This window comes from Muntiacus reevesi, chromosome 6, assembly GCF_963930625.1.
Source record: "Muntiacus reevesi chromosome 6, mMunRee1.1, whole genome shotgun sequence".
Lineage (NCBI taxonomy): Eukaryota > Metazoa > Chordata > Mammalia > Artiodactyla > Cervidae > Muntiacus > Muntiacus reevesi.
In genome coordinates this window covers 99,911,173-99,938,688 of record NC_089254.1, presented here as the reverse complement: position 1 = coordinate 99,938,688, position 27,516 = coordinate 99,911,173, and the positions used below count along the sequence as shown (strand labels likewise).

At 39.8% G+C, this 27,516-nt stretch overlaps 1 protein-coding gene across 1 annotated transcript in view; it reads right to left on the bottom strand.

The window, feature by feature from the left end:
- Positions 1 to 27,516, bottom strand: part of LOC136170352 (probable maltase-glucoamylase 2) — a 100,317-nt gene that overhangs the window by 8,621 nt on the left and 64,180 nt on the right. Inside the window, exons 36-48 of the mRNA XM_065938505.1 lie at positions 26,600 to 26,684; positions 24,923 to 25,061; positions 23,519 to 23,652; positions 23,211 to 23,245; positions 22,988 to 23,104; positions 21,700 to 21,848; positions 21,505 to 21,589; positions 20,712 to 20,768; positions 20,182 to 20,306; positions 19,051 to 19,139; positions 7,913 to 7,962; positions 3,252 to 3,425; positions 1,767 to 2,697 (exon numbers count right to left, since the gene is read on the bottom strand). Of these exons, the coding sequence (XP_065794577.1) occupies positions 1,767 to 2,697; positions 3,252 to 3,425; positions 7,913 to 7,962; positions 19,051 to 19,139; positions 20,182 to 20,306; positions 20,712 to 20,768; positions 21,505 to 21,589; positions 21,700 to 21,848; positions 22,988 to 23,104; positions 23,211 to 23,245; positions 23,519 to 23,652; positions 24,923 to 25,061; positions 26,600 to 26,684 (2,170 nt within the window). The remainder of the gene's footprint in view (positions 1 to 1,766; positions 2,698 to 3,251; positions 3,426 to 7,912; positions 7,963 to 19,050; positions 19,140 to 20,181; positions 20,307 to 20,711; positions 20,769 to 21,504; positions 21,590 to 21,699; positions 21,849 to 22,987; positions 23,105 to 23,210; positions 23,246 to 23,518; positions 23,653 to 24,922; positions 25,062 to 26,599; positions 26,685 to 27,516) is intronic.

The following is a 27,516-nucleotide window of genomic DNA, read 5'->3' as shown; positions in this document are numbered from 1 at the left end:
GTTAGGGATAGAAATACCAGTTGAATCTTCAGTAGCATTTGTTGTATAAGGCATGTCCGTGATAGGAAGAGTAACATTAGTGCTATCAATAGTAGTATTTGTAGGGGAAGATACAGTGGTATTATTAGAGGCAGTAGTACTAGCTGAAACTTGAGTAGCACTTGTCTCGTATGGCGTGTCTGTGATAGGAAGAGTAATATCAGTGCTATCAGTAGTAGTATTTATAGGGGAAGATATAGTGGTATTAGGGACAGAAGTACTAGTTGAAAATTCAGTAGCACTTGTTGGGTAAGGCATGGTTGTGACAGGAAGAGTAACAATAGTGCCATCAGTAGTAGTATTAACAGGGAAATATATAGTGGTATTGGGGACAGAAGTACTATTTGAAACATGAGTAGCACTTGCTGTGTATGGCGTGTCTGTGATAGGAAGAGTAGTATCAGTGCTATCAGTACTGGTATTTACAGGGGAAGATACAGTGGCATTAGGGAAAGTAGTACCAGTTGAAACGTGAGTAGCACTTGTTGTGTATGGCATGTCCGTGATAGGAAGAGTAATATCAGTGCTGTCAGTAGTAGTATTAATAGGGAAATATATAGTGGTATTAGGGATAGAAGTACCAGTTGAAACTTCAGTAGCATTTGGTGTATATGGCATGTCCGTGATAGGAAGAGTAGCATTAGTGCTATCAATAGTGGTATTTATAGGGGAAGATATAGTGGTATTAGGGACAGAAGTACTAGTTGAAAATTCAGTAGCACTTGTTGGGTAAGGCATGGTTGTGACAGGAAGAGTAACAATAGTGCCATCAGTAGTAGTATTAACAGGGAAATATATAGTGGTGTTGGGGACAGAAGTACTATTTGAAACGTGAGTAGCAGTTGTTGTGTATGGCGTGTCTGTGATAGGAAGAGTAATATCAGTGCTGTCAGTAGTAGTATTAATAGGGAAATATATAGTGGTATTAGGGACAGAAGTACCAGTTGAATCTTCAGTAGCACTTGTTGTATAAGGCATGTCCGTGATAGGAAGAGTAGCATTAGTGCTATCAATAGTAGTATTTGTAGGGGAAGATACAGTGGTATTATTAGAGGCAGTAGTACTAGCTGAAACTTGAGTAGCACTTGTTGTGTATGGCGTGTCCGTGATAGGAAGAGTAATATCAGTGCTATCAGTAGTAGTAGTTACAGGGGAAGATATAGTGGTATTAGGGACAGAAGTACTAGTTGAAAAGTCAGTAGCATTTGTTGAGTAAGGCATGGTTGTGACAGTAAAAGTAACATTACTGCTATCAGTAGTAGTATTTATAGGGGAAGATATAGTGGTATTAGGGACAGAAGTACTAGTTGAAAAGTCAGTAGCATTTGTTGAGTAAGGCATGGTTGTGACAGTAAAAGTAACATTACTGCTATCAGTAGTAGTATTTATAGGGGAAGATATAGTGGTATTAGGGACAGAAGTACTAGTTGAAAATTCAGTAGCACTTGTTGGGTGAGGCATGGTTGTGACAGAAAGAGTAATAATAGTGCCATCAGTAGTAGTATTAACAGGGAAATATATAGTGGTATTGGGGACAGAAGTACTAGTTGAAAATTCAGTAGCATTTGTTGAGTAAGGCATGGTTGTGACAGTAAAAGTAACATTACTGCTATCAGTAGTAGTATTTATAGGGGAAGATATAGTGGTATTAGGGACAGAAGTACTAGTTGAAAAGTCAGTAGCATTTGTTGAGTAAGGCATGGTTGTGACAGTAAAAGTAACATTACTGCTATCAGTAGTAGTATTTATAGGGGAAGATATAGTGGTATTAGGGACAGAAGTACTAGTTGAAAATTCAGTAGCACTTGTTGGGTGAGGCATGGTTGTGACAGAAAGAGTAACAATAGTGCCATCAGTAGTAGTATTAACAGGGAAATATATAGTGGTATTGGGGACAGAAGTACTAGTTGAAACGTGAATAGCACTTGTTGTGTATGGCGTGCTCGTGATAGGAAGAGTAATATCAGTACTTTCTGTAGTAGTATTTATAGGGGAAGATACAGTGGCATTAGGGAAAGTAGTACTAGCTGAAACGTGAGTAGTACTTGTTGTGTATGGTGTGTCCGTGATAGGAAGAGTAATATCAGTGCTATCAGTAGTAGTATTTACAGGGGAAGATATAGTGGTGTTAGGGACAGTAATACCTGTTGAAACTTCAGCAGTGCTTGTTGGGTAAGGCATGGCTGTGACAGTAAAAGTAACATTCGTGCTATCAGCAGCAGTGTTTGTAGGGAAAGATGTACTGGTATTAGGAAGAGTGGGACCAGTTGAAACTTCAGCAGTCCTTGTTGGGTAAGGCATGGCTGTGACAGTAAAAGTAACATTCGTGCTATCAGCAGCAGTGTTTGTAGGGAAAGATGTACTGGTATTAGGAACAGTAGGACCAGTTGAAACTTCAGTAGCACTTGTTGAAAAAGAAGTGGTTGTCATAGGAAGAGTAGCACTCGTGCTATCAGTAGTACTAGTGCTACCTGGAGTAGAAGAACTAGTGGCAACAGAAGTAGCAGTAGCAGTGGGAGTTGCAGAAGGATATAAAGAACTCATTGGGAAGGTACTTGTCATAGTTGTAGTAGAAACTACAGGACCACCTTGAATCCAAGTAACCTCAGTTAACTTTTCCAGGCTGATATTCTGGTCAGTCAATTGAATATTTAGTGTCTGCCAGAAAAGAAGAGATGAAGTTGGTATTTTAGAATTTGTTAAATATCACATTTAAGTTCAACCTCACATTACAGGATAACAACTGTGCAATGCAACTTATTAAGACCAATCTAACATACAGCACAATATCTTTGGGAAACATATGGAGAGGATTCCATCAGATCATTGATCATTGATCCCTGGACTAGCCTGAGTAAGTAGGATCGCTCAGTCATGTCCGACTCTTTGCAACCCCATGGACTGTAGCCTACCAGCCTTCTCCCATGGGATTTTCCAGGCAAGAGTACTGGAGTGGGTAGCCATTTCCTTCTGCAGAGGATCTTCCCCACCCAGGGATCGAACCCAGGTATCCCACATTGTAGGCAGACGCTTTACCATCTGAGCCACGAGGGACTATCCTGAGAGGATCACTAATGTGCACTGTACAATATGAGTCAACATTGGCAAATATATATAACCTTTCAAGTATAAGTAATTATAACAATAGTGCTAATAACTTTACAGAAAAATAAAATTAATGTATGATATGATAACATTCCTTTAAGACATACCTGATTGTAAGGGTCACTCTTAAAATTCATCACCATGAATTGTTGATTGTCATAGGAGACAGTCACTTGTGTTATATCAGCAGAGCTTATGCCCCAGATTCTAATATATCCAACTTTCAGTGAATTTGAGTCACTCAAATAATTATTATGTATCGTTTGGATTTGCAGTACACTCTGCAAAGAATATATAAAGAGGAAAAGATACATAACACATCTGTTAACAGACTAAATTCCAAATTACAATGTTAACAAAAATGCTGGTTTTATTCTTCAATACTTCATGAAGACATACTTCCTGAGAACTTAAGACAATAAATTTGAGGTGCTCAAAACAGGTTTGTGTGTCAACATTATGAAAGTTTTTTCACCTACATTATTACTAATTCTTACAATGATTTTGAAAAGAAAGAATTCTTATATCTGTTTCACAGATGAGAAAACTGAGGCTCTGGGAGAGAAAATGAGAAGGTCAAGGTCATATAACTTAAAGGCATTTATATGGTTGGAATCATGATGAACTTATGTGCATAGCACTGTATGACTTAGCACAGTGTGAATAAATGATTATGGCAACTTGTCCCTAGGCTAAGGACCAGTCATTCAGTTCACTCACTCACTCGTGTCCGGTTCTTTGCAACCCCATAGACTGCAGCATGCCAGGCTTGCCTGCCCATCACCAACTCCCAGAGATTGTTAAAATTCATGTCCTTTGAGTCAGTGATGCCACCCAACCATCTCATCCTATGTCATCCCCTTCTCCTCCTGCCCTCAATCTTTCCTAGCATCAGGGTCTTTTCCAGTGAGTTGGCTCTTGGCATCAGGTGGCCAAAGCAATGGAGCTTCAGCTTCAGCTTAAGTCCTTCCAATGAATATTCAGTACTGATCTCCTTTAGGATGGACTGGTTGGATCTCCTTGTTGTCTAAGGGACTCTAAAGAGTCTTCTCCAACACCACAGTTCAAAAGCATCAGTTCTTCGGTCTCAGCTTTCTTTATAGTCCAATTCTCACATCCATACATGACTACTGGAAAAACCATTGTTTTGACTAGATGGACCTTTGCTGGCAAAGTGATGTCTCTGCTTTTTAGTACATTGTCTAGGTTTGTTATAGCTTTTCTTCCAAGGAGCAAGCATCTTTTAATTTCGTGGCTGCAGTCATCATCTGCAGTGATTTTGGAGCCCAAAAATATAAAGTCTGTCACTGTTTCCCAATCTATTTGCCATGAAGTAATGGGACTGGATGCCATGATCTTAGTTTTTTGAATGTTGAGTTTTAATCCACCTGTTTCCCTCTCCTTTTTCATCAAGAGGCTCTTTAGTTCTTCTTTGCTTTCTGTCATAAGGGTGGTGTCATCTGCATATCTGAGGTTATTGATATTTCTCCCAGCAATCCTGATTCCAGTTTGAGCTTCATCCAGCCCAGCATTTAGCATGATGTATTCCACATAAGTTAAATTAAGCAGGGTGACAATATACAGCCCTGACATACTCCTTCCCCAATTTGGAACCAGTCTGTTGTTCCATGCCCAGTTCTAACTATTGCTTCTTGACCTGCAAACAAATTTCTCAACAAGCAGGTCAGGTGGTCTGGTATTCCCAAGTCTTAAAGAATTTTCCCATAGTTTTTCATGATCCACACAGTCAAAGGCTTTAGCATAGACTAAGGATAGTTTGCAACAGATCTAAATTATGAACTATAAATTTTAAGTATCAACACAAGGGTTACAATAACGTGAGTGAAGTCATGAGATGTTAGAAGATTAAGGCCTAAATGAAAATCATCATGAATATTTGTTATGGGTGTTAAAAGAAAAAAAAATAAAGAATCACCATGGGAATAGGGTTGTCAAGAAAGGACTTAGGAAAGACGTGGAATGTGAGAAGTTCTAGGAGGATGGATAGAGCTGATGAAGACAAAATGAATAGGAAAGGGAATGGGGTGGAGGGAGGCACAGACACATCTGACGCAGGCAGAGAACAAAGGTGCTGAGTTCACAGGCTCCTGTAGCTGGAACTAAGCAGAGAAATTACTGGTTAAGTACCTAAATAAGATGATGATTTGATGCAATCAATTAAGGAGACAGCTGTAGTAGAGTGAACCTATAAACTCCTAGACTCTGTTAGCAACAGTAGAAAGAAGATGATGTTCAGTTGGCATTATGGAGAATTAACCAGCCTTTTGTGACTGATTGAGCAATGAGAATCAAGAGAAAATTAAGAAAAAGGAATATAACATGAAGTAAATTGATGTTTTGGAGCTAACTCTTTTGATTTGGGAGAGCTTATTTTTAAGTTGTCTGGGATTTTGCAAGCCAGTTGATAGCTTGAAATTGACTAACATGATGGGAGATTTTACACACAGAAATTAGCAAATGCTACAAATCAGCCACCAACACCCATAACCTCATACCAGCCAAAATACCACTGATAAAAATTACTCCCAGGGGAAGCTCTCTTTCATTTCAAAGCACTGATCCTTAGGAAAAACTCCATCAAATATCACATAGAAGTAAGAATTCACTTATCACTACCTTGGGATAACAGAAGAATGGAAGTTTAGCATTAGAAGATATTAATATTTATGAGAAACCAAATGTATTATAATCAAGGAACAGAACAGGAGGACTATCTTCCCTAGCTTGAATAACTATTTAGCAGTAGGAAGAGAACTAAAGTCCAGGACTTCTAGATGAGCAGTTTCATTAAAAAACAATATTTTCAGAGGAAAATGATATACTCTTCAATTCCTTTCTTAAACTAAGAACAAAGAAGTTACATGCTTAATTAGTATACAAAGTCTTGCATTTTTTTTCAGAAAGGCAAATGCAGGATGGCAACACCATGACCCATTAATAATGTCTATGAAGATAATTTGATACACATGTTTAAAAGAAGTACATAGTGTGATGCAATAACAGTAAGAAAACAGTTTAGCTAAAAGGAGCTAAGAGTTAGGTAATGAACTAAATAAGTATTTATTGTTGCATGCCACTGAGGTTTTGAGGTTTGGAGTTTTGTTTGTTTTTTTTTTTCTCAACAGAAAATCCACACTGTCTTATAGACTATAATGCAAACCACATATGTAATTTAACAAGAGAAAAAGGAAAAATTGCTTTAATGATGTTTTCTTTAACCCAATATATTCAAAATATTGGGCTTCTCTGGTGGCTCAGATGGTAAAGAATATGCCTGTAATGAGGGAGACCCAGGTGTGATCCCTGGGTCAGGAAGATTCCCTGCAGGAGGGAATGGTTACCCATTCCAGTATTCTTGCCTGGGAAATCCCATGGACCAGGGAGCCTGGCAAGCTACAGTCCATGGGGTCAAAAAGATTCAGACATGACTGAGCAACTAACACACATCCAAAGTATTATTATTTTAACATACGTTTAACATAAAATATTAATGTGATATTTTATGATCTTTTTAAATGTTTAAAATTAAGCTAGTCATATTTTAAATGCTTGATTGCCACCTGAGGCTAGTGACTATCAATGCATACCATAATGCATCTCTAAGATAATCTCTCAATCCTGGGACCATGCTTTAAGAGAATCTAGACTAATTGGAGTCCAAACAGAATAAGCTAATCTGGAAACCAGTGTAGGCACAAAACAGAGGAAGTATGAAGTTAGCCTGGAGATATATAATTTCAAGAAGACAGAAGGAATATGTGACAGATACCTTCAAACACTTGAAGCATTGTTACATAGAAAAAACACAATAGATTTATGTTATACTATTCCTTAGTTAAATCCACAAGTAAAAATTAGAGAGAAGCAGATTATAGGTTTGATAGAGAATGATCCTCCTACTCTAATTAAAACTGTATGGATTATCCATGGAATCATTTAACCTGCCTAATAGATTGATTGTATTATGACCTTCAGTGATTTGTCCCTCCCTATCTATACCCTTTTCCATGCAATTGTGCAATGACCTCCCTCTCTGGATGGGGCATTCTATCCCACCTCTGTCGGGGTTAGCCATATGACTTTGCCTATTGCCAACTTAATACAAATGGAGATTTCAGAAAGCCCTCACTTAGGCTTTTCCACCTCTATTTTTGCCCTCTTTCATAATCATGGAAATGGCATGTCCAGACCTGCCCGTAAGGCCATCTTAGATCATCCAAGAGCAGCAGACCTCCAACATGTGACTGCCCCCTCCAGATATATGATCACCGGAGCAAACTTGACATTCCCATGACTGATTGCAGATAAAGTGAGCCGGCCAAGATCAGCCAAGCCCATCTAAGCACTGCAAAGTTATAAGCTAAATAAGCATTAATGACTACACGCTGCTGAAGTTATGAGGTTGTTTTTTATGCACCATTTTTGTGCAACAGATAGCCAATCTAGCATTTATCCTTCAAATTTTTATCAGCCAGAAAATGTCTCATCTCCTAAAAACATGTCATATATTCAAGGACTCATTTTTTCCCCAGCATTATATGAATTACAATTTTTTTTAATACAGTGATGGTATACTGGGCAATTGTCAAAATAAGAACTGTTTCTTCCTTATTTTAATGTCAGTAGATCTGATTTATAAATGTAAAGGCAGGAAGATGTGCGATATGATATTTTTATAGCTCATTGATTACATTTAATCTGTAGCTAATTGGGAAAGGATTTATAAAATTCAATAAAAGAGTCTTACCTGAGCTGCTGTAAAGTTTACCAAGAAATAGTTTCCATTTTCAAAGGTATCTGCAAGCAAGGAAAAAGAATAAGCAACTACTCATTGTTTCAACAATAGCAGATAATCTTTCATGCAATCAGAAAATATTTCATTGGGATCACAAGTACTGATCAAGACAAATCATGACCTCTGTAGAGCGGTGCTAAAGATAGTGGCTGAGGGCATATTTCATCCCAGATTAGTGTGGGGATGTACCTATGGAAGAGGGTATTTTTGAGGTGAGCATCAGGAGACTGCAAATACAAGAGAACCTGGATTGAACTAGTAGACACCATAGGTGAAAAAGCATGGAGGCTACTGATGGCAACAGCAAAGAATCTGCCTGCAGTACAGGAGACCTGGCTGTGATCCCTGGGTAAGGAAGGTCCCCGGGGAAAGGGAATGGCTACCCACTCCCCAGAATTCTTGCCTGGAGAATTCTGTGGACAGAGCAGCTTGGTAGGCTACAGTCCATGCAATCGCAGAGAGTGGGACACGACTGAGCAACTAACACACAGCGAGTGCACAGCCATGAGAATTCACATGGTTGTGACGATAAAGGCTTAGAGTTGGGGAGAGTGGTTAGGAATCTGTGCTCCCAAGTGAAATTGACATAGATTCAGATTTCCACTTTTGTATTGTTGTGAAAACTCTGGAAAATTACTTAACATTTCATCATCAGTAGACTGGAGATGCTAATAATACCCAGCTCAAGGCAATGAGGTCTACAACATGCCACTTGTGTAGATAAGTGCTCAAAATTTGTTGTTCACAATCATCATCAAAGTCATCATCATCTCTACCTTCCTAGTTCCTCTCTCCCTACTCTTAGCTCATCCTTCCACAGCGTTCCAGATCCTAAGGCCTCCGGCCTCTGCTTGTTACATCTGTGTGTTCAACTCATAATTTAATCCTATATCCACTGCTCTTCAGCTCCTGTGTTTCTTTTGTTTTTCCCCACTGAATCTGGTCCTTTCAAAATCACCAGTGATATAGTATATTAAATTTCAATATCTCACCATGATGTTCAAGATTTTTAGCCTCTTTGCCCATACATCTCCTCTTTGAAATATTCCTTAGTTGATATCTGTTTTACTCATTCTCCTTATGTGGCTAAACGCCTTTTTCATAAAAGTCAGTTTCATTTCGTGTTTTATTCTTGGCCCTAGTCAACATTTCATCTCTAATCAATATGTCAACATAGTCTCTCCCTGAACCCAATAACAGTCTTTGTTTTTTAAATTAACTCCACTCTTGTGGAAATGAACACTTGTAAACCCATATTTTTACACTGAGCTTTGGCTATAAAGTGTAACATTAGAAAGCACCATAGCCTATTTTAGCAGTTTTAATTTAAAATTTTTAAAGAATGAGATTCTGTTCATATAAGCTATTTAAGATTAACCTTGAGCTAACTATTGAATCTCCTTAAATCTAAGTAAATTTTAAAAAATAATTACAAACAGTTAAGAGAAAAATTAAATTAAATCTATACTTGCATCTTCATATTTTAAATTTTAATTTCTAGGGTTGGTGAAAAAGGGAAAAGTGCTTCTGCATAGACCTTAAACAGTGTAAAAAGTTTAAAACTTGCTGGAACTATTAATTTTTAACTTTAAGTCTAGAATTTATTTGTTGTAGGAACTTAAAGTTTTATTGGAGAAGGACATGGCAACCCACTCCGGTTTTCTTGCCTGGGAAATCCCACGGACAGAGGAGCCTGGCGGGCTACAGTCCATAAGGTCACAAAAAGAGTCGGACATGACTTAGTGACTAAACAACAGCAAAGTTTTATAGAAAATTGGTTTTTCCTTCTATTTTTGAAATATATTGCTCATAGCGAGCTTATTTTAAACACTAACTTTGGTGCTATAAAGCCAACATGATATTAGTCATTGAGTCCTAATCAGCTGTATAAAAGGATTCTTGTTGGTGTTGTTTAGTTGCTAAGTTATGTCCGACTCTTTTGCAACCTCATGGATGGTAACCTGCCAGGCTCTTCTGTCCACGGGATTTTCCAGGCAAGAATTCTGGAGTGGGTTGCCATGTCCTTCCCTATCCAGGAATCAAACCTGCATCTCCTGCATTGGCAGGAGGATTATTTACCATCGAGCCATCAGGGAAGCCAAAAAGGATTCTAGATGCCCTTAAAATATTGGTTCTCAACCAGCAGCAATTCTGCTAGTGAAACATGTAGCAGTTATCTAGAGACACATTGGTTGTTACATTTTTGATCTGGAGAGAGTGTTTTAGCATCTAGTGGGTAAAGGGTGGGGGTGTATAAACATCATATAATTAATGGTTCAGCCACCACCAATAACAAAGAATTATCTAGCCTCAAACGTCAGTGTTATCAAGGTTGAGAAAACCTGCGCAAATAAAGGTACTTTCTTAAAAAAGAAGAGAATTCTTGCTCCCTAATTTCAAAAGTTACTTTAGGGACTCCCCTGGAGGTCCAGGGGTTGAGACTTTCCCTTCCAATGCAGGGTTTGTGACTTCAGTCTCTGGTGGGAGAGCTAAGATCCCACAAGCCTCAGGGCCAAAAACCCAAAACATAAAACAGAAGCAGTATTATAACAAATTAAATGAAGACTTTAAAAGTGGTCCATATAAAAAAAATCTTTTAAAAAAAGCTACTTCAAAGCAATTATAATCAAGACAGTGTGTTACTGGCTGTTAACTCCTATTGCTATAATTCTCTGCTCACCAAACAAATTCTTGACTGAAGTTTCATCTTTCACATATACTTCACTTAAGGAAAAATATGTACTTCCTAATAGATGGGAACATCTTAGCCCATTAATAAACACAGCTCTTAAATTTAAAAACTGACATTGTGGCATATTATTTTCTTGTAAGGTTCAAGTCCCACTCCCTTAAAAGTTGGCTTGGGTAACTGGTTAATCTCTTTTCTCTGATTTTTGGGCTTTTTGTTGTTATGCTAGCCACTCTGATTTAAATATAAAATATATTAAAAGCTTGTAATGGAAATTTATTATTTATCTTGTATATTAATGATACATTTTATTCAGCAACTATGTTTCAGGAATTCTATCTATATATTAAATCAACTAAATCTACATAAAATCTACATGATAAGTAATATCTTGCAGATTTTGAAAACTGAGGAAATACAGGCAGAGAGATATAAAGCTATAAAGCTTCCCAAAAGATATATAATTAATAAACGACTGAAATGGTATTTGAAACCAGACCTATTGAATTCCAATATATCACATGACTCTCCATAGAGTTAACTTAAAAAAACAAATCCAGAGACCAAATGGAACTTTGAAAGTAATCTAATTCCTTTATATCTCTACAATTTTTGCCAGTTCCACCTATAAATGAGCACACACACAAAAAAATAATTTGAAAAGCATCTCTCTTATATACTGTATTAAAGGAATATAGGCTTCTAAAATATTATCCATACATGAAGAAGAGTAATTTAAAATGCCACTTGCAACATCATCAAACACTTAGAAATACCTAGGAAACTTAACAAAATATGTGCAAGACTCATGCACTGAAAATTATAAAACATTTCTGAAGTAATTAAAGGATACTTTCACTTACTTACTTAATTGGAGATGAGATAGAGAGGGAGATAGATAACCCTAAATTTATCTTTAGTATCAATACATTTCTGTTAAAATTCTAATAAACTTTTTGTTAGGTATTGACAAGTTGATTAAAAAATTTTTATGAGACCCTGGGATAAAGCCCACTTGGTCATGGTGTATGATTTTTTTAATATGTTGTTGGATTCTGTTTGCTAGAATTTTGTTAAGGATTTTTGCATCTATGTTCATCAGTGATATTGGCCTGTAGTTTTCTTTTTTTGTGTTTATCCCAGGAATGCAAGGATTCTTTAATATCCGCAAATCGATCAACGTAATACACCACATTAACAAATTGAAAGATAAAAAACATATGATTATCTCAATAGATGCAGAGAAAGCCTTTGACAAAATTCAACACTCATTTATGATTAAAACTCTCCAGAAAGCAGGAATAGAAGGAACATACCTCAACATAATAAAAGCTATATATGACAAACCCACAGCAAGCATCACCCTCAATGGTGAAAAATTGAAAGCATTTCCTCTGAAATCAGGAACAAGACAAGGATGCCCACTCTCACCACTACTATTCAACATAGTGTTGGAAGTTTTGGCCACAGCAATCAGAGCAGAAAAAGACATAAAAGGAATCCAGATAGGAAAAGAAGAAGTGAAACTCTCGCTGTTTGCAGATGACATGATCCTCTACATAGAAAACCCTAAAGACTCTACCAGAAAATTACTAGAGCTAATTAATGAATATAGTAAAGTTGCAGGATATAAAATTAACACACAGAAATCCCTTGCATTCCTATACACTAACAATGAAAAAACAGAAAGAGAAATTAAGGAAACAATACCATTCACCATTGCAACAAAAAGAATAAAATACTTAGGAGTATATCTACCTAAAGAAACAAAAGACCTATACATAGAAAACTATAAAACACTGATGAAAGAAATCAAAGAGGACACAAACAGTTGGAGAAACATACCGTGTTCATGGATTGGAAGAATCAATATTGTCAAAATGGCTATTCTACCCAAAGCAATCTATAGATTCAATGCAATCCCTATCAAGCTACCAACGGTATTTTTCACAGAATTAGAACAAATAATTTCACAATTTGTATGGAAATACAAAAAACCTCGAATAGCCAAAGTAATCTTGAGAAAGAAGAATGGAACTGGAGGAATCAACCTGCCTGACTTCAGACTCTACTACAAAGCCACAGTCATCAAGACAGTATGGTACTGGCACAAAGACAGAAATATAGATCAATGGAACAGAATAGAAAGCCCAGAGATAAATCCACGAACCTATGGACAGCTTATCTTTGACAAAGGAGGCAAGGATATACAATGGAAAAAAGACAATCTCTTTAACAAGTGGTGCTGGGAAAACTGGTTAACCACTTGTAAAAGAATGAAACTAGAACACTTCCTAACACCATACACAAAAATAAACTCAAAATGGATTAAAGATCTAAATGTAAGACCAGAAACTATAAAACTCCTAGAGGAGAACATAGGCAAAACACTCTCCGACATAAATCACAGCAAGATCTTCTATGACCCACCTCCCAGAATATTGGAAATAAAAGCAAAAATAAACAAATGGGACTTAATGAAAATTAAAAGCTTTTGCACAACAAAGGAAACTATAAGTAAGGTGAAAAGACAGCCCTCAGATTGGGAGAAAATAATAACAAATGAGGAAACAGACAAAGGATTAATCTCAAAAATATACAAGCAACTCCTGAAGCTCAATTCCAGAAAAATAAACGACCCAATCAAAAAATGGGCCAAAGAACTAAACAGACATTTCTCCAAAGAAGACATACAGATGGCTAACAAACACATGAAAAGATGCTCAACATCACTCATCATCAGAGAAATGCAAATCAAAACCACAATGAGGTACCATTACACGCCAGTCAGGATGGCTGCTATCCAAAAGTCTACAAGCAATAAATGCTGGAGAGGGTGTGGAGAAAAGGGAACCCTCTTACACTGTTGGTGGGAATGCAAACTAGTACAGCCACTATGGAAAACAGTGTGGAGATTTCTTAAAAAACTGGAAATAGAACTGCCATATGACCCAGCAATACCACTTCTGGGCATACACACTGAGGAAACCAGATCTGAAAGAGACACGTGCACCCCAATGTTCATCGCAGCACTGTTTATAATAGCCAGGACATGGAAGCAACCTAGATGCCCATCAGCAGATGAATGGATAAGGAAGCTGTGGTACATATACACCATGGAATATTACTCAGCCGTTAAAAAGAATTCATTTGAATCAGTTCTAATGAGATGGATGAAACTGGAGCCCATTATACAGAGTGAAGTAAGTCAGAAAGATAAAGAACATTACAGTATACTAACACATATATACGGAATTTAGATAGATGGTGGCGATAACCCTATATGCAAAACAGAAAAAGAGACACAGAAATACAGAACAGACTTTTGAACTCTGGGGGAGAACGTGAGGGTGGGATGTTTTGAAAGAACAGCATGTATATTATCTATGGTGAAACGGACCACCAGCCCAGGTGGGATACATGAGTCAGGTGCTCGGGCCTGGTGCACTGGGAGGACCCTGAGGAGTCGGGTGGGGAGGGAGGTGGGAGGGGGGATCGTGGGAGGACCCTGAGGAGTCGGGTGGGGAGGGAGGTGGGAGGGGGGATCGGGATGGGGAATACATGTAACTATATGGCTGATTCATGTCAATGTATGACAAAACCCACTGAAATGTTGTAAAGTGATTGGCCTCCAACTAATAAAATAATATTAAAAAAAAAAAAAAAAAAAAAAAAAAAAAAATTTTTATGAGACCCAAAGGAACTACAATAAACAAATCTGAAACTACTTTAGTCAAGACAATATGATAGTGGCATAAGGATTAAACATTTAGATTGATAGAAAAACTAACCCAAAATAAACTCTCAGCCACATATAACCTATTGATAGCTAACAGAAATGTCAAGAAAATAAAACAAGGAAAAAAGATTATACTTTCAAGAAAATGGTGCTTGATCAGCTGGACAAATGGGGGGAAATGAACCTGGACTATTACAACATACAAAATATAATACTAATGAGGTGGAGTTCCTAATATATAAAAGCTAAGACTGTAAAACTGGTAAGCTTCAGTTAGGCCATGTGATGTGATTTATGATAAATAATATACATTTGGCCTTTATCAGGGGGCTTCCCTGGCAGAGCAAGGGGTAGAGTATCCACCTGCCACAGCAGAAGACGCAAGAAGATCCCGTGGAGTAAGAAATGGCAACCCACTCCAGTATTATTGTCTAGAAAGTCCATGGACAGAGAAGCTGCTATAGAAGCCTAGAACTCCCAGAATTTCAAGTGAAGAGCGCAATCAAGGTGTCTTTTGTTATGTTAATGAGGTGACTTTTGGAAAGCACCCCAGGATGGTGACTGTGAGCTGTGTGTTGGTCTTAGTCACTCAGTCCTGTCTGACTCTTAGCGACCCCATGAACTGTAGCCTGCCTGGCTCCTCTGTCCACGGGGATTCTCCAGGCAAGAACACTAGAGTGGGTTGCCATGCCCTTCTCCAGGGGATCATCCCAACCCAGGGATCGAACCCAGGTCTCCCACTAGTTGCCAGAATAGCCAACTATCAGTCTCACTCTGAGACCTCTGGAAGGGAGAGGGGCTGGAGATTGCATCAGTAGCCAATGGCTAAGGATTTAAACACCATGCCAATGTGATGAAGCTTTCAAAAAAATAAACAACCACAAAAAACCCAAAGAATGAGGTCCAGAGAGCTTAGGGGTTGGTACACACATGGAAATGTGGGGAGAGTGGCATGCAGGGAATGGGCAGGGTAGCTCAACAAGGCTTCCCTCATACTTGCCCTAAGCATTGCTTCTCTCTGGCTATTTCTGAGTTGTATCCTTGTATAATAAACCCATAAACTATTTTGCAAAATGTTTCTCTGAGGTCTGTTACCCACTCCAGCAAATTAATCCAACCTGAGGAGGGGGTCATGGGACCCTCCGATTTATAGTTGGTCATTCAGAAGCACAGATGACAACCTGGACTTGCAGCTGGCATCAGAAGAGGGAGGGGAAAGCAGGAGGAGGAAGTCTTGTGAAACTGACCCCTTAACCTTGAGATCTGACATGATCTCCAGTAGGCAGTGTCAGAATTGAATTTAATTGTAGTACACCAAACTGGTGTCCCAGAATTGCTTGTTGGTGTGGAAAAACACTCACATACACATATGTTGGAATTGGTACCAGAACACTTTTTAGGCTAGGACACAAGAAGCACAAATCATATAAGAAAAGCATGAATAAATTGATGTTTAATCAAAATTAAAGTTACTTGTTGCCAGACCACCATCATGGAATTGAAAGGGCAAGTCACAGACAGGGAGAACAAACCATATATTTGATAAAAGATGGTAAAATATGTAACTCATAGAACTCAATAATAAAGACAAATGACAATTAAAAAAATGGGTGAAGGACTTGAACCTCACATAAGAAGGTATATGACGTGAAGTGAACTGAAAGTCACTCAGTCATATCTGACTCTTTGCGACCCCGCAGAATATACAGTCCATGAAATTCTCCAGGCCAGAATACTGGAGTGGGGAGCCTTTCCCTTCTGCAAGAGCTCTTCCCAACCCAGGGATCGAACCCAGGTCTCCTGCATTGCAGGCAGATTGTTTACCAGCTGAGCCACAAGGGAAGCCAAGAATACTGGAATGGATTCTCCAATGGATCTTCCTGACTCAGCAATCAGACCAGGGTCTCTTGCATTGCAGGCAGATTTTTTACCAACTGGGCTATCAGGGAAGGCCTAAGAATGTATATAAATAACCAATAAACACATGATAAGATGCTCAACATCAAGGAAGTGCAAATCACATCCATAATGAAATGCACGATACACTTACTAGAATGGTTAAATTTTTTAAATTAATTCTTAGTGTTGGTGAGGATGTAGAAAACTGGAACTCTTAATTAGTAATGTTGGTAATAGAAAACAGTACACTTTAGAAAACAATTTGGTATTTTCTTCAACCAGTAAACATACACTTGTCATATGACCAGGCCCAGCAATTCCATTTCCAGGATTTTACCCAAGAGAAGTGAAAACATATGGTTACCAAATGACTTACACTCAAATAACCATAGCAGATTATAAGTAATAGTAAAAAATATGAAACAACTAAAATGCTTATCAGTAAGTAAATGGATAAATTGTGGTACTCACACAAGATGATTATTCAGGAGTCAAAAGTAATGAACTCTTATATGCAGTAAAATGGATGAATTCTTAAAAATATTTTGCTAAGTGCAAGAGGCTAAACACAAAGAGGACATACTGTAGGATTCTATTTACATAAAACCTAGAAAAGACAAATCTAATTTATAATGTCAGAAAGCAGATCAGCGGTTGTCAGAGACTGGAAATATGAACTGGGAGTGGGGGGCAGTTTGCTGGAAAGAAGTAGAAGGGCTTTGTGTCTACAAAGATATTCTACATATTTATTGTGGTAGTAGCAAACCAATAGGAGAAGGCAATGGCACCCCACTCCAGTCCTCTTGCCTGGAAAATCCCATGGACGGAGGAGCCTGGTGGGCTGCAGTCCATGGGGTCACTAAGAGTCGGATACGACTGAGCGACTTCACTTTCACTTTTCACTTTCATGCATTGGAAAAGGAAATGGCAACCCACTTCAGTGTTCTTGCCTGGAGAATCCCAGGGACAGGGGAGCCTGGTGGGCTGCCGTCTGTTGGGTCGCACAGAGTCGGACACGACTGAAGCGACTTGGCAGCAGCAGCAACAGAAAACCAACAACTGTATACATTTGTCAAAACATATATTAATACAACTATAAAGTTAAAATGGATACACCTTATGTAGGCACATCAAATTAATTAGAAAACAGTAATTTTACTTTTAGGAATCTACCCTATGGAAATAATCTGAAATACAAACAAAGGTTAATATTCAATGTTGTTATTTTATAGCAATAAAAACTGAAAGCATCCTGCACAGATGCTATAGAAAGGTAAATTATGGAATATCCTCTGAATGGAATGTGATAATCATAAGGATATTGATAAAGTATATAAAATAATATCTAGACATATTTGTGTCATTATGTTAAGTGCAAAGAAACAGGATTCACAAATTAAATATGGCAACCCACTCCAGTATTCTTGCCTGGAAAATCCCATGGATGGAGGATCCTAATAGGCTACAGTCCACAGGGTCACAAAGAGTCGGACATGACTGAGCGACATCACTTTACTTCACTTCACTTCACTTTACTTCATGTTTTCAACCAGAGGAGGAAATAACAACCCACCCCAGAATTAATGCCTGGAGAATCTCATGGACAGCGGAGTTCTGGTCCACAGGGTCACAAAGAGTTGGACATGACTGAAGCGACTGAGCATGCATAATTTCAGCATTATTGAAAGTTAAGCATTATTTTAAGTAAAATGAAAGCAAAAGGTGCTACAGCAAAAACAGTAACTGGTTTTAATTTTTTTCTAATTTTTTATCTCTTAACATGTTTTCCTTAATGAGAATGTTTACCCTTGTAATGAATAAAACCAAAAGGAGGAAACTTTTAGAAATATTTTACTTTTGTAAATAAAGAAAAAAATGTTTTATTTTATTGAAAAAAAACTATAAATTCAGTAACTGCTACCTGTTACAAGATTAGAATGTTCTGGTCCACATTAATAGAGTATTGGAAAACGGACATCAGTTGGTGAGAGATTGTAAATCTACAGCAATGCCTGAGGAAGAGGGTGTTCCAGTTATAGTGACAAGCGCCAATTATCTAAGATAGAACTACTGTGTTCCAAAACTGGGAAGAGAAAGTATACAAAGCAACATTTCATTGGCATAAGTATTCTTTTGACAATTTAAATTCCCAAATCCTGAAATACTAAGAAATTTTCTAAGCTCTAATTTGTTTCCTGAGGGCCTGCATAATAAAAGTGTTAGTCGCTCAGTCATGTCTGACTTTTTGAGACCCCGTGGGCTATAGCTTGCCAGGGTCCTCTGTCTATGGGATTTCCCAGGCAAGGATACTCGAGTGGGTTGCCATTTCCTTCTCCAGGGTGTCTTCCCAACCCAGGAATGGAACCAAGTCTCATGCATTGCAGGTAGATTCTTTACTGTTTGAGCCACCACTTTGGAGGCAAAGGGTGCCTGGTTCTAGATGGTTGGTTCAAATAGAGGCAGAACTATGAACCACTGAGAGTGGATGGTCAGCTTAATAGAAAGATATAAGGAGATTAAGTCCCCCAGCCGAATCTATAATATCAGACTGACGATCTTACAAAGCTGGGGACCCTATACCCTTCTATTACAATTACAGCATAATATATATGAGAAACAAAAGTTTCAAAAATTCTCCCAACACCACTGCCTTATTAATAGTAGTAATAGAAACAGGTTTTCAGTTCATGCCAACTATATCCTGAGCCTCCATGTATGGCTTTCCTGAATGCTGTATGGGGACTCGGGAAAGTTCCTACTCACCAATGCTTTGTCCATCATCCCAGAACAGCTGACCTTCAGCTCTACCACTGTCATCCAAAGCAACAGTCAGTCCCATATATTTCTGTCGGCTATTAAAAGAAAAGTTATTTTTCTATAGACTATAGGTTGTAAGGATGAAGGACAGCTTCTTTTGAAAATATATAGTCATCCAGAAAAAAGTAGACACATTAAAAATACACGTAAAATTCTAAAAACAGATGAGATAAAATAAAAGATATCTAAAAGCTAACAGAATAAAATGTTTTTATTTTAATGAAACATTCAATACAACTTTAATCTCCAAAAATCAAATACATACACTTTACTTATATATATATATAAGTAATATAAGAAGCTTCTCCCCCCCAAAAAAATTGTTTAGCAGCTTTCAGATTGCTGTAGAATACAATGCAGTGTACTTCTCCTGCATTCACAACCTTCCACGGCCTGATACTAACCGGCTTGATTTTTATTTACTTTATCTCTCTCCTTTATCAGTGCTCCAGTTAAACTGAATGGCTTACTGTCCTCCAAATTAAGCTCATTTTTCACCTTTTGTTCTTTAATCCTCCCAGAATATCCCTTTCTCTTGTCTTCACACATTCAAATTCTATTATTCAAGACTCAGCCCAGAGCTGAAGCCATGATTTTTATAGCACAAGAGTGAAAGCTAACTTCCCTCTTTGAGTGGTTACTGCTCTTGTTATGTACATCTCTCTTGACATAACATGTTCTCTTTTATGTAATATGTGTGTGTGATGTGGTGTGTATAATTTCTCTTGAGTTCACCAAAGTAGACCTCAGGATAAGTACTAAAACCCTGGGTAGATCTCACAAATCAAAGAACTCACTCCTATTCCCGAATTTTTAAATACCGTGGAAAGGGGTACATGATGCTACCCTCGGGAAAACATACCCTGAACCTTTGACACAGAAGCTACAGATAAAAGTTCTCCCCAAGACTGACTTCATAAACTCATTCTCCCCCAGATCCCTCTTGGAAGGTACTCTCAGAATCAGATCGATGAAACTGTCCATATTTAGTTTATCCTCCATCAAGGTGGGCCACTTCCTAAAAGGCTGCCTCATTGTGGGAAAGTGAGGCCAACAAACACCACCTCTCTCCCTTACCTGGAGTGAGTGTTCATCGCAGGTTCTTGCCAAGGCAGGATGTAGCCTCCTCTGATATGAAGGTTGATATGGTCAAGAGGAGCCTCCAGGACTTTCCACTCACCTGTTGATTCATTGCCAGATCCCTAGAAGGGAGAAAGTAGGCAAAGAATGATGACCAGAAAAATAGATGAAATCAGTGCCTGCTTTATCACAAGTCCTTCCTTTCCAAGAAAATCAACAAAATACTGCAAATCGAAGCAGAAAATCTCTGGTTTTCAGCTTTGCTAAAACCTCTAAAAAAAACCTCTAGTCTTTTGTCTGTCTTGTTCAGAAAAGGTAGGGGGTTGGGGAGGAGCCAATGTAACATAGGCATCAGATTTTCCAATATTTATGGTTTTGTGGATACTTTTATTTAAGCAAACTTTGCATGGCCAAAAGGCTGAAAATTGCTGCCTTAGAGAATATGTGCTTGGAAGTCGGGAGAAAGGTCCAGGCCCCTTTCTGCCTGCAGGGACCAGCTGGGGCCCAGAAAGAGTGCTAGTTCTTACCGTGTGGTAGTCATACCAGCGGGCTCTGGGAAAGTAAGCCTGGACCTGAAAAGTGTTCTGAAAAACAAAGTCAACCTGTCGTTATGAATATGCCAATGATTTACTTTTAATTTTTAAAATTATCTCTGTAGAAATAAGATTAAAAAGGGAACTTGATTAATGACTTTAAGAGTCGGAAAGGTTTTATTGAGAAAGATCCTAGGAAATTCTTCTTTAAACACAAAGAAACATAGCATTTTTGAAAAGGTAGATTTTTCAAGGATGCAATATGATAAGATACCAAAATGAGAATCCTTTGTAGGGGTAAAGTTTCCATTCATGGAGATCTTGGAAAACAATCAAGATCTCCCTTAGAAGTTCTAGAAATGCATTTGCCTGAAAACAGGGAGTTGGATAAGACAACCTGGAGGGCAGTGGTAAGGAATCAATCCAGCTGACAATGCAGGAGACACAGGTTCCACGCCTGGTCCGGGAAGATCCCACATGCCACCAAGCATAGAGCACCTAAGTCTGTGTGCCACAACTACTGAGCCCGTGCTCTAGAGCCCAGAAGCTGCAACTACTAAGCCCACGTGCCCTAAAGCCCGTGCTCCACAACAAGAGAAGCCACCACAATTAGAAACCCTCACAGCACAACTAGAGAGTAGGCCCCGCTCACCACAACTAGAGAAAAGCCCACACAAGTGACCTAGCACAGCCAAAAAAAAAAAAAAAATAGATGATCTATAAAATGCCCTTCCTGTTCTTTAGATTACATGATTGGAGGGTATCTGAGCTACGATGGAAAACTCACATTTTCCAGCACGGGGCTAATTAAGATGGCAGGGCCCAGCATGAACTGATGGTCTATATCCCATGTTGTGCGTTCCTCTGTAAACCTTAAAGAGAAAAAAAATGTGAAAAATACACCCATATTGTTATGACAGTTGCAGAGGGTTATTCCCAAGACATCCCAGACTTGTCACTTGGGGAACCCGGCTCTACTCACTCATGGAGAAGGGGTCGGACCACAGTGCTGCCCTCGGCGTGAGCTTTATGCATCAGAGTGTAGAGGTAAGGAAGCAGAGTGTATCTGGTCTGGAGGACTTTTCTTGAGAACGTCTCAAAGGCTGAGTCCCAGGCCACAGGATCTTGTCTCTAAAAGGGTAAAGTAGCAAGTGGAAGGTCACCTCCTCCTTGCTAGCAGTATGAGGAAAGGGCCAGCACGCACATACGGGATTTCCTGGTGGCTCAGCGGTAAAGAATCCTCTGCCAACACAGGAGACATGAGTTTGATCGCTAATCTGGGAGTAACCCCTGGAGAAGGAAATGGCAACTCACTCCAGTGTATTTGCCTGGGAAATCCCACGGACAGAGGAGCCTGGCGGGCTACAGTCTATGGGGTCGTAAAGAGTCAGATTTAGCAACTAAGCACTCACGCACAGGCACATATCCCATGTGTAGGTTACACATCCTTTTTTCTCTAACTTCTAGCTTCCTCTTTCCCTCCATCTGCCATCTTTATAAACTGGAGCTTCTTGCTTCCTTTTCTTTCCATGAACCCTTCATGATGGGGTCTAGCCTTGGCCCTGCACGTGTGTAGAGAGAGATGGGTCTCCATGCAGCACTGACATAACTCAGTGAGATTTAAGTAAAATACAAATCCATCATTTCTAAAAGCAAAGGGAGCCTCTTTTTATTTCAGCTCCATAGGGAGCCATAAATATTTCTCCTCATAGGCATTAATAACCCAAGAGATGGGAAAAAGTTTCTTGAAAATGGTTGGTAGTCTGGGCTCTTGAACTCTGTGGATTTTCCAAGCAATGGAGTTGCTGGTGATTTTATATTTTTTTCATCATACAAATAAGTATGATGCTCTTGAGTTAAGAAGAAGTTAAGAAGAAGTGGCGGGTTTCCCTGATGGCTCGGTGGTAAAGAATCTACCTGCCAGTTCAGGAGACACAAGTTCAATCCCTGATCTGGGAAGATCTGATATGCTGCGGAGCAACAATGCCCATGCACCACAGCTATTGAGTCTGTGCTCTAGAACCCGGGAGCCACAACTACTAAAGCCCACAGCCCTAGAGCCCATGCTCCACAACAACAGAAGCCACCACAGTGAGAAGCCTGTACACTGCAACTAGAGACTAGACCCTCCTCGCCGCAACTAGAGAAAAAGTCCACACAGCAATGAGGGCCCAGTACAGCCAAAAATAAACGAGCACATAAATAAAATTATAAGAGGAAGTTATGATGTTAGGACACGAAACACCCAGAATGTAACTGGCTTCCCTCACCCTGGTCCCAAATGTGTTGTGGTTCCTGGAAAATGGATAAAACGCCCCCAGCTGCATCCAGCGAACACACATCTCATACTCAGCATCTCCAAAGAATCCACAGATGTCTGCTCCTGTCTGAGAAGATGCAAAATCAGAGCATATTTTAGGTGGGACTTTGTGGGTTTCAGACACACATTGAAATCTGAACTGGGGGATTCATCATGGCCCCAGTAGGACTTACATAAGAGATTCCAAAGAGACTGAACTCCATCATGCCTGCAAGGAGAAGATACAGCTGCGTTGGACACAGGAGAGCAGACCTCGGGAAGGGGAGGTTTGACCTGTCTCTTCTGTTCCACATTTGAAAGCTCTGAGTCACTTGTGATGAAAATGTCAAAAGATGGGTGTGCATTAAAACTCACACACACAGAGTACTCAGCTCCTGTGGCTTTCACTGACTGCATGGATGACAATTAGACACGACCAACCCTGCTGAAGAGCACTCCAGCCCCCTCCCCACCTGGAGAGGCCCCAGGAAAGCCCACACACCAATGATCGACTTCTTCAGCTGGTCCCACGCGGCCGTGTTGTCGCCCAGCCGGTGTCCTCCCCAGCGGCCGGAAGAGGGGAAAGTGGAGCGAGTGATGACGATCCCTCGCTGTCCCGTCACCTCCCGCACGGCTCTGCTCGGAGGGGGACAAGGGGGTGAGCCGAGGGTGAATTTAAGGCTGGACAGCTGAGGAGCTTTATCTGCTATTTAAGTGATGCTGAGAGTCCCAGTCAGCTTCCCAGCAGAACAACTTGCAGATAGAGCGTCACCTAAAGTATGGATTTCTTTTTCTTTTAAAAAAATTTTTAATTAAAAAAATTTATCTTATTTTGGAATATGGTTGATTAACAACATGTGGATTTCTTAAAAAAATTAATTAGCTGTCTACTTCTAGGTATGAGGAGGGCTGGGGTGAGGTATAAGACAGATATTCACAGAACAATTACTCTATCCCAGGCATTGTACCGGTCATGTTCATGTGTATGGTCTCACAACCCTGGCCTACTTTTACTGTCAGGAAACTGAGGCTCAAAGAAGAGAGATAATTTGTCGGTCATTTAAAGAGCAAAGAGGTATATCTGGTACCCAAATAAAAGTATATATGACTACAGCTCCCATTGATAATATGCCTTCTACTAGGCTAATCCTCAAAACGCAGGAAAAATTTTGCACAGAGGGATAAATATACATAAAAAATGTTTAAATATTTCTCAATGGAAGGTCAGTCTTCTGTAAGATGTTTTAGCCCAAAAATAAAAACAAGATATGAGAGGAAAATCAGTGGATCAAAAGATAAAATCCATTGACAGATGCTGGTGTATGATGTAATCCAAATATTGGCTAAAGAAAGCATCACATCGATAGGCAAAGATAAAGCATTCAGTAAGTGATGTCAGGAAAAGTAGCTAGCTATAGCAGAAACTAATCCATTTAGGTTACTGCCAATATTTCCCACTAAAATCAGTCCAAAAATGGACAAGGATGCGTGGGCACGCATGCACATGTGCACACATACACACACCCCAGTGAGAGGGAAAGAAGGCAAGAAATAAGGCAGGGGTATCCCCAGTGGCTCAGCAGTAAAGAATCCTCCTGCAAAGCAGGAATCACGGAAGATGCAGGTTCAATCCCTGGGTCGGGAAGATCCCCTGAAGGGGGACTTGGCAATCCACTCCAGTCTTCTTGCCTGGAGAAGCCCCATGGACAGAGGAGCCTGGAGGGCTACAGTCCATAGGGTTGCACAGAGTCGGACATGACTGGGGTGACCTAGCACACACACAGAGTAAGGGTGGATGCCCGTGATGCAAAGAGCTTTGTCATTGACCATGTCAGAACTCTAGACATTCACAGCCATAGGAAGAGAGGAAAATCGTCTTGCTGGCCGGCGACAGAAGCACACTCACTCGTACGTGGGTCTGGCCTGGGCCCAGCCGTAGAGGCTGTGCGCGTCGTAGTGGCGCACGGGCGAGCCGTCGGGCAGCACCTGCTGGCTCTCCATGCACAGGGTCTGGCTGCTCAGGCCCTGGCCCCGGGACTCCAAGTCTGGGAGGAAGTGCAGAGTTAATTCTTACAGAACCTGATTTGCGCATTCACCAGAAATGCCCATCATCTTCGCATTTCTCGACTTCAGCCAACAACCTCACTACCAATAACAGCTCCAGTTTCAAGAAGTTTTTGTTATCAGGGTCCTGTGGCTGCTTAATTAATGAAAGGTAAGAACAGGGTATGGAGCCAGGAAGGGGACCCTTCTGCTCCGCTCCAGCTCTAATGCTTACAGGGGGCTGCCATAGCCCAGTAGGACTCAATAAACCCCTTTGTGGTCATGATCGTCTCTTCCACTAGATGGCAATGTTCTCAAGGGAACAGGTCCTATTTCATCACGGCGCTAATAGGGCTAAAGCTTTCTGATTTGTCATCACTTACCTGATACACAGATACTAAATTAAGGAAAGAAGGAGAAAAAGGCAGAAAGGAAGGGAGGAAGGGAGAGAGGAAGGAAGGAAGGAGCTAGTGAGCAATAGGAAGCCTAGCAGTGGACTACAATTCAGGAAATGTGGAGTCCACGAATTACTGGGACAGTACTCTTATTGAAGTGAGTCACTTCCTTCCCTAGGCAAGAGTTCAAGTAAGGTATGAGTCCAAGGTAAGGGAAGAGTTCAACTTGTAAGGTGTTCAGCTCCTAAGACACCCTTAAACCCAAGGTCCATTGATACTCTGTTTGTTTGTACCACGGGACAAACAGGGAATATCTTTCATGTAGGTTCTGTGAACATGAGCAGAAGGAGTGATGGAACTAGATTTCCATCATCTAATCAAAAGAGTGAAATGTCTATGTAGGGTGCACGTGTGTGTGCATGTGTGGTATGTGTATATGTGTGTCTTTGTGGTGTATGTGTAGTATGTGGTATGTATGTGTGGTGTGTGTGGTGTGACATGTCTGTGTGTGTGCATGTGTGGTGTGTGTGCAGTGTAGTGTGTGGTATGTATGTATGGTGTGTGTGGTGTGTGACATGTCTGTGTGCATGTGTGGTGTGTGTGCAGTGTAGTATGTGGTATGTATGTGTGGTGTGTGTGGTGTGTGACATGTCTGTGTGTGTGCATGTGTGGTGTGTGTGCAGTGTAGTGTGTGGCATGTATGTATGGTGTGTGTGGTGTGTGACATGTCTGTGTGCATGTGTGGCGTGTGTGCAGTGTAGTATGTGGTATGTACGTATGGTGTGTGTGGTATGTGACATGTCTGTGTGTGTGTGCATGTGTGGTGTGTGTGCAGTGTAGTATGTGGTGTGTATGTGTGGTAAGTGTGGTGTGCAGGGGTTGATTTGGAGTGCCAGTTATCAGTTCATATTCATCACTATAATCAGATGCACATCATTGCTTCGTTTCTTTCATACCACATCATGCTATTATTTCTATGCCTGATTAATTGTTTATTTGCACTTATTCAATTATTGTATTTGAGATTTTATGTCAGATTTAAAAGCGTTCTCTTGCCAAAATTAGGCTTCACTTTGACAATAACAGGAAAATTTGCAAGGCTTTTGAGCAGAGAAGTAATTTGGTGAAGACATCATTTTACATACATGGCACATAGGGTGGATTATTAAGAATTTCATCGCTGCAGCCCCTGACAGATCCATTCACAAAGTTCGATGGTTCATTCATGTTCTGCAATGAGATAACAAAAAAAAAATTCCGTGGGTCAGAGGCAGCATGGCCCTTCCTGGAGATGACACTGGCCCCTCAGCAGTGAGGTCAAACTCACACCAGCTGGTTGCATCATCGACTCTGTGTAATCTCAGGCACCAACCCCAAAGGATTCTAAGGAATCATTTTGGTTTAAGAAGAGTGTTAAACCTCTAGTTCACTTGGCATTTTTAGACCTGTGAGGATTGGCTTATAGTGACAAAATACTGAAATTAGGCTGGAATCATGACCTAAGTAAATCTCCTTTTGATTCATCTCCCCACACAAGCCCACCTTTTCTATGCAAGGATGACTCACTTTTTATCCATGGCTAATGGTTACTACAATCTCCTCATTATTAGACTATTGATTCTGACACCAGCATAGACCTAAAACCAGGAGAAATCTCTAACTTTCTAACTTTCAGTAGATACGGTCCTAAAAAGTTGTAGGTAACTCAGAAACAAATCTAGAAATCAAATAATACTTTCAGGGGTCTATTACTTAAATGCAAGAAATAGCAGTTCTTGAGGTGAATATTCACAGCCTACATTATCAGTGGAAAACTTAAAATGTTGTATATTAAGTGATCTTAAGTGGAAGTGAAAGTGAAGTTGCTCAGTCATGTCCGACTCTTTGCGACCCCAAGGACTGTAGCCAGCCAGGCTCCTCCATCCATGGAATTTTCCAGGCAAGAGTACTGGAGTGGGTTGCCATTCCCTTCTCCCTGGGATCTTCCTGACCCGGGGATTGAACCCAGGTCTCCACATTGCAGGCAGATATTTTTATTGTCTGAGCCACGAGGGAAGACCCT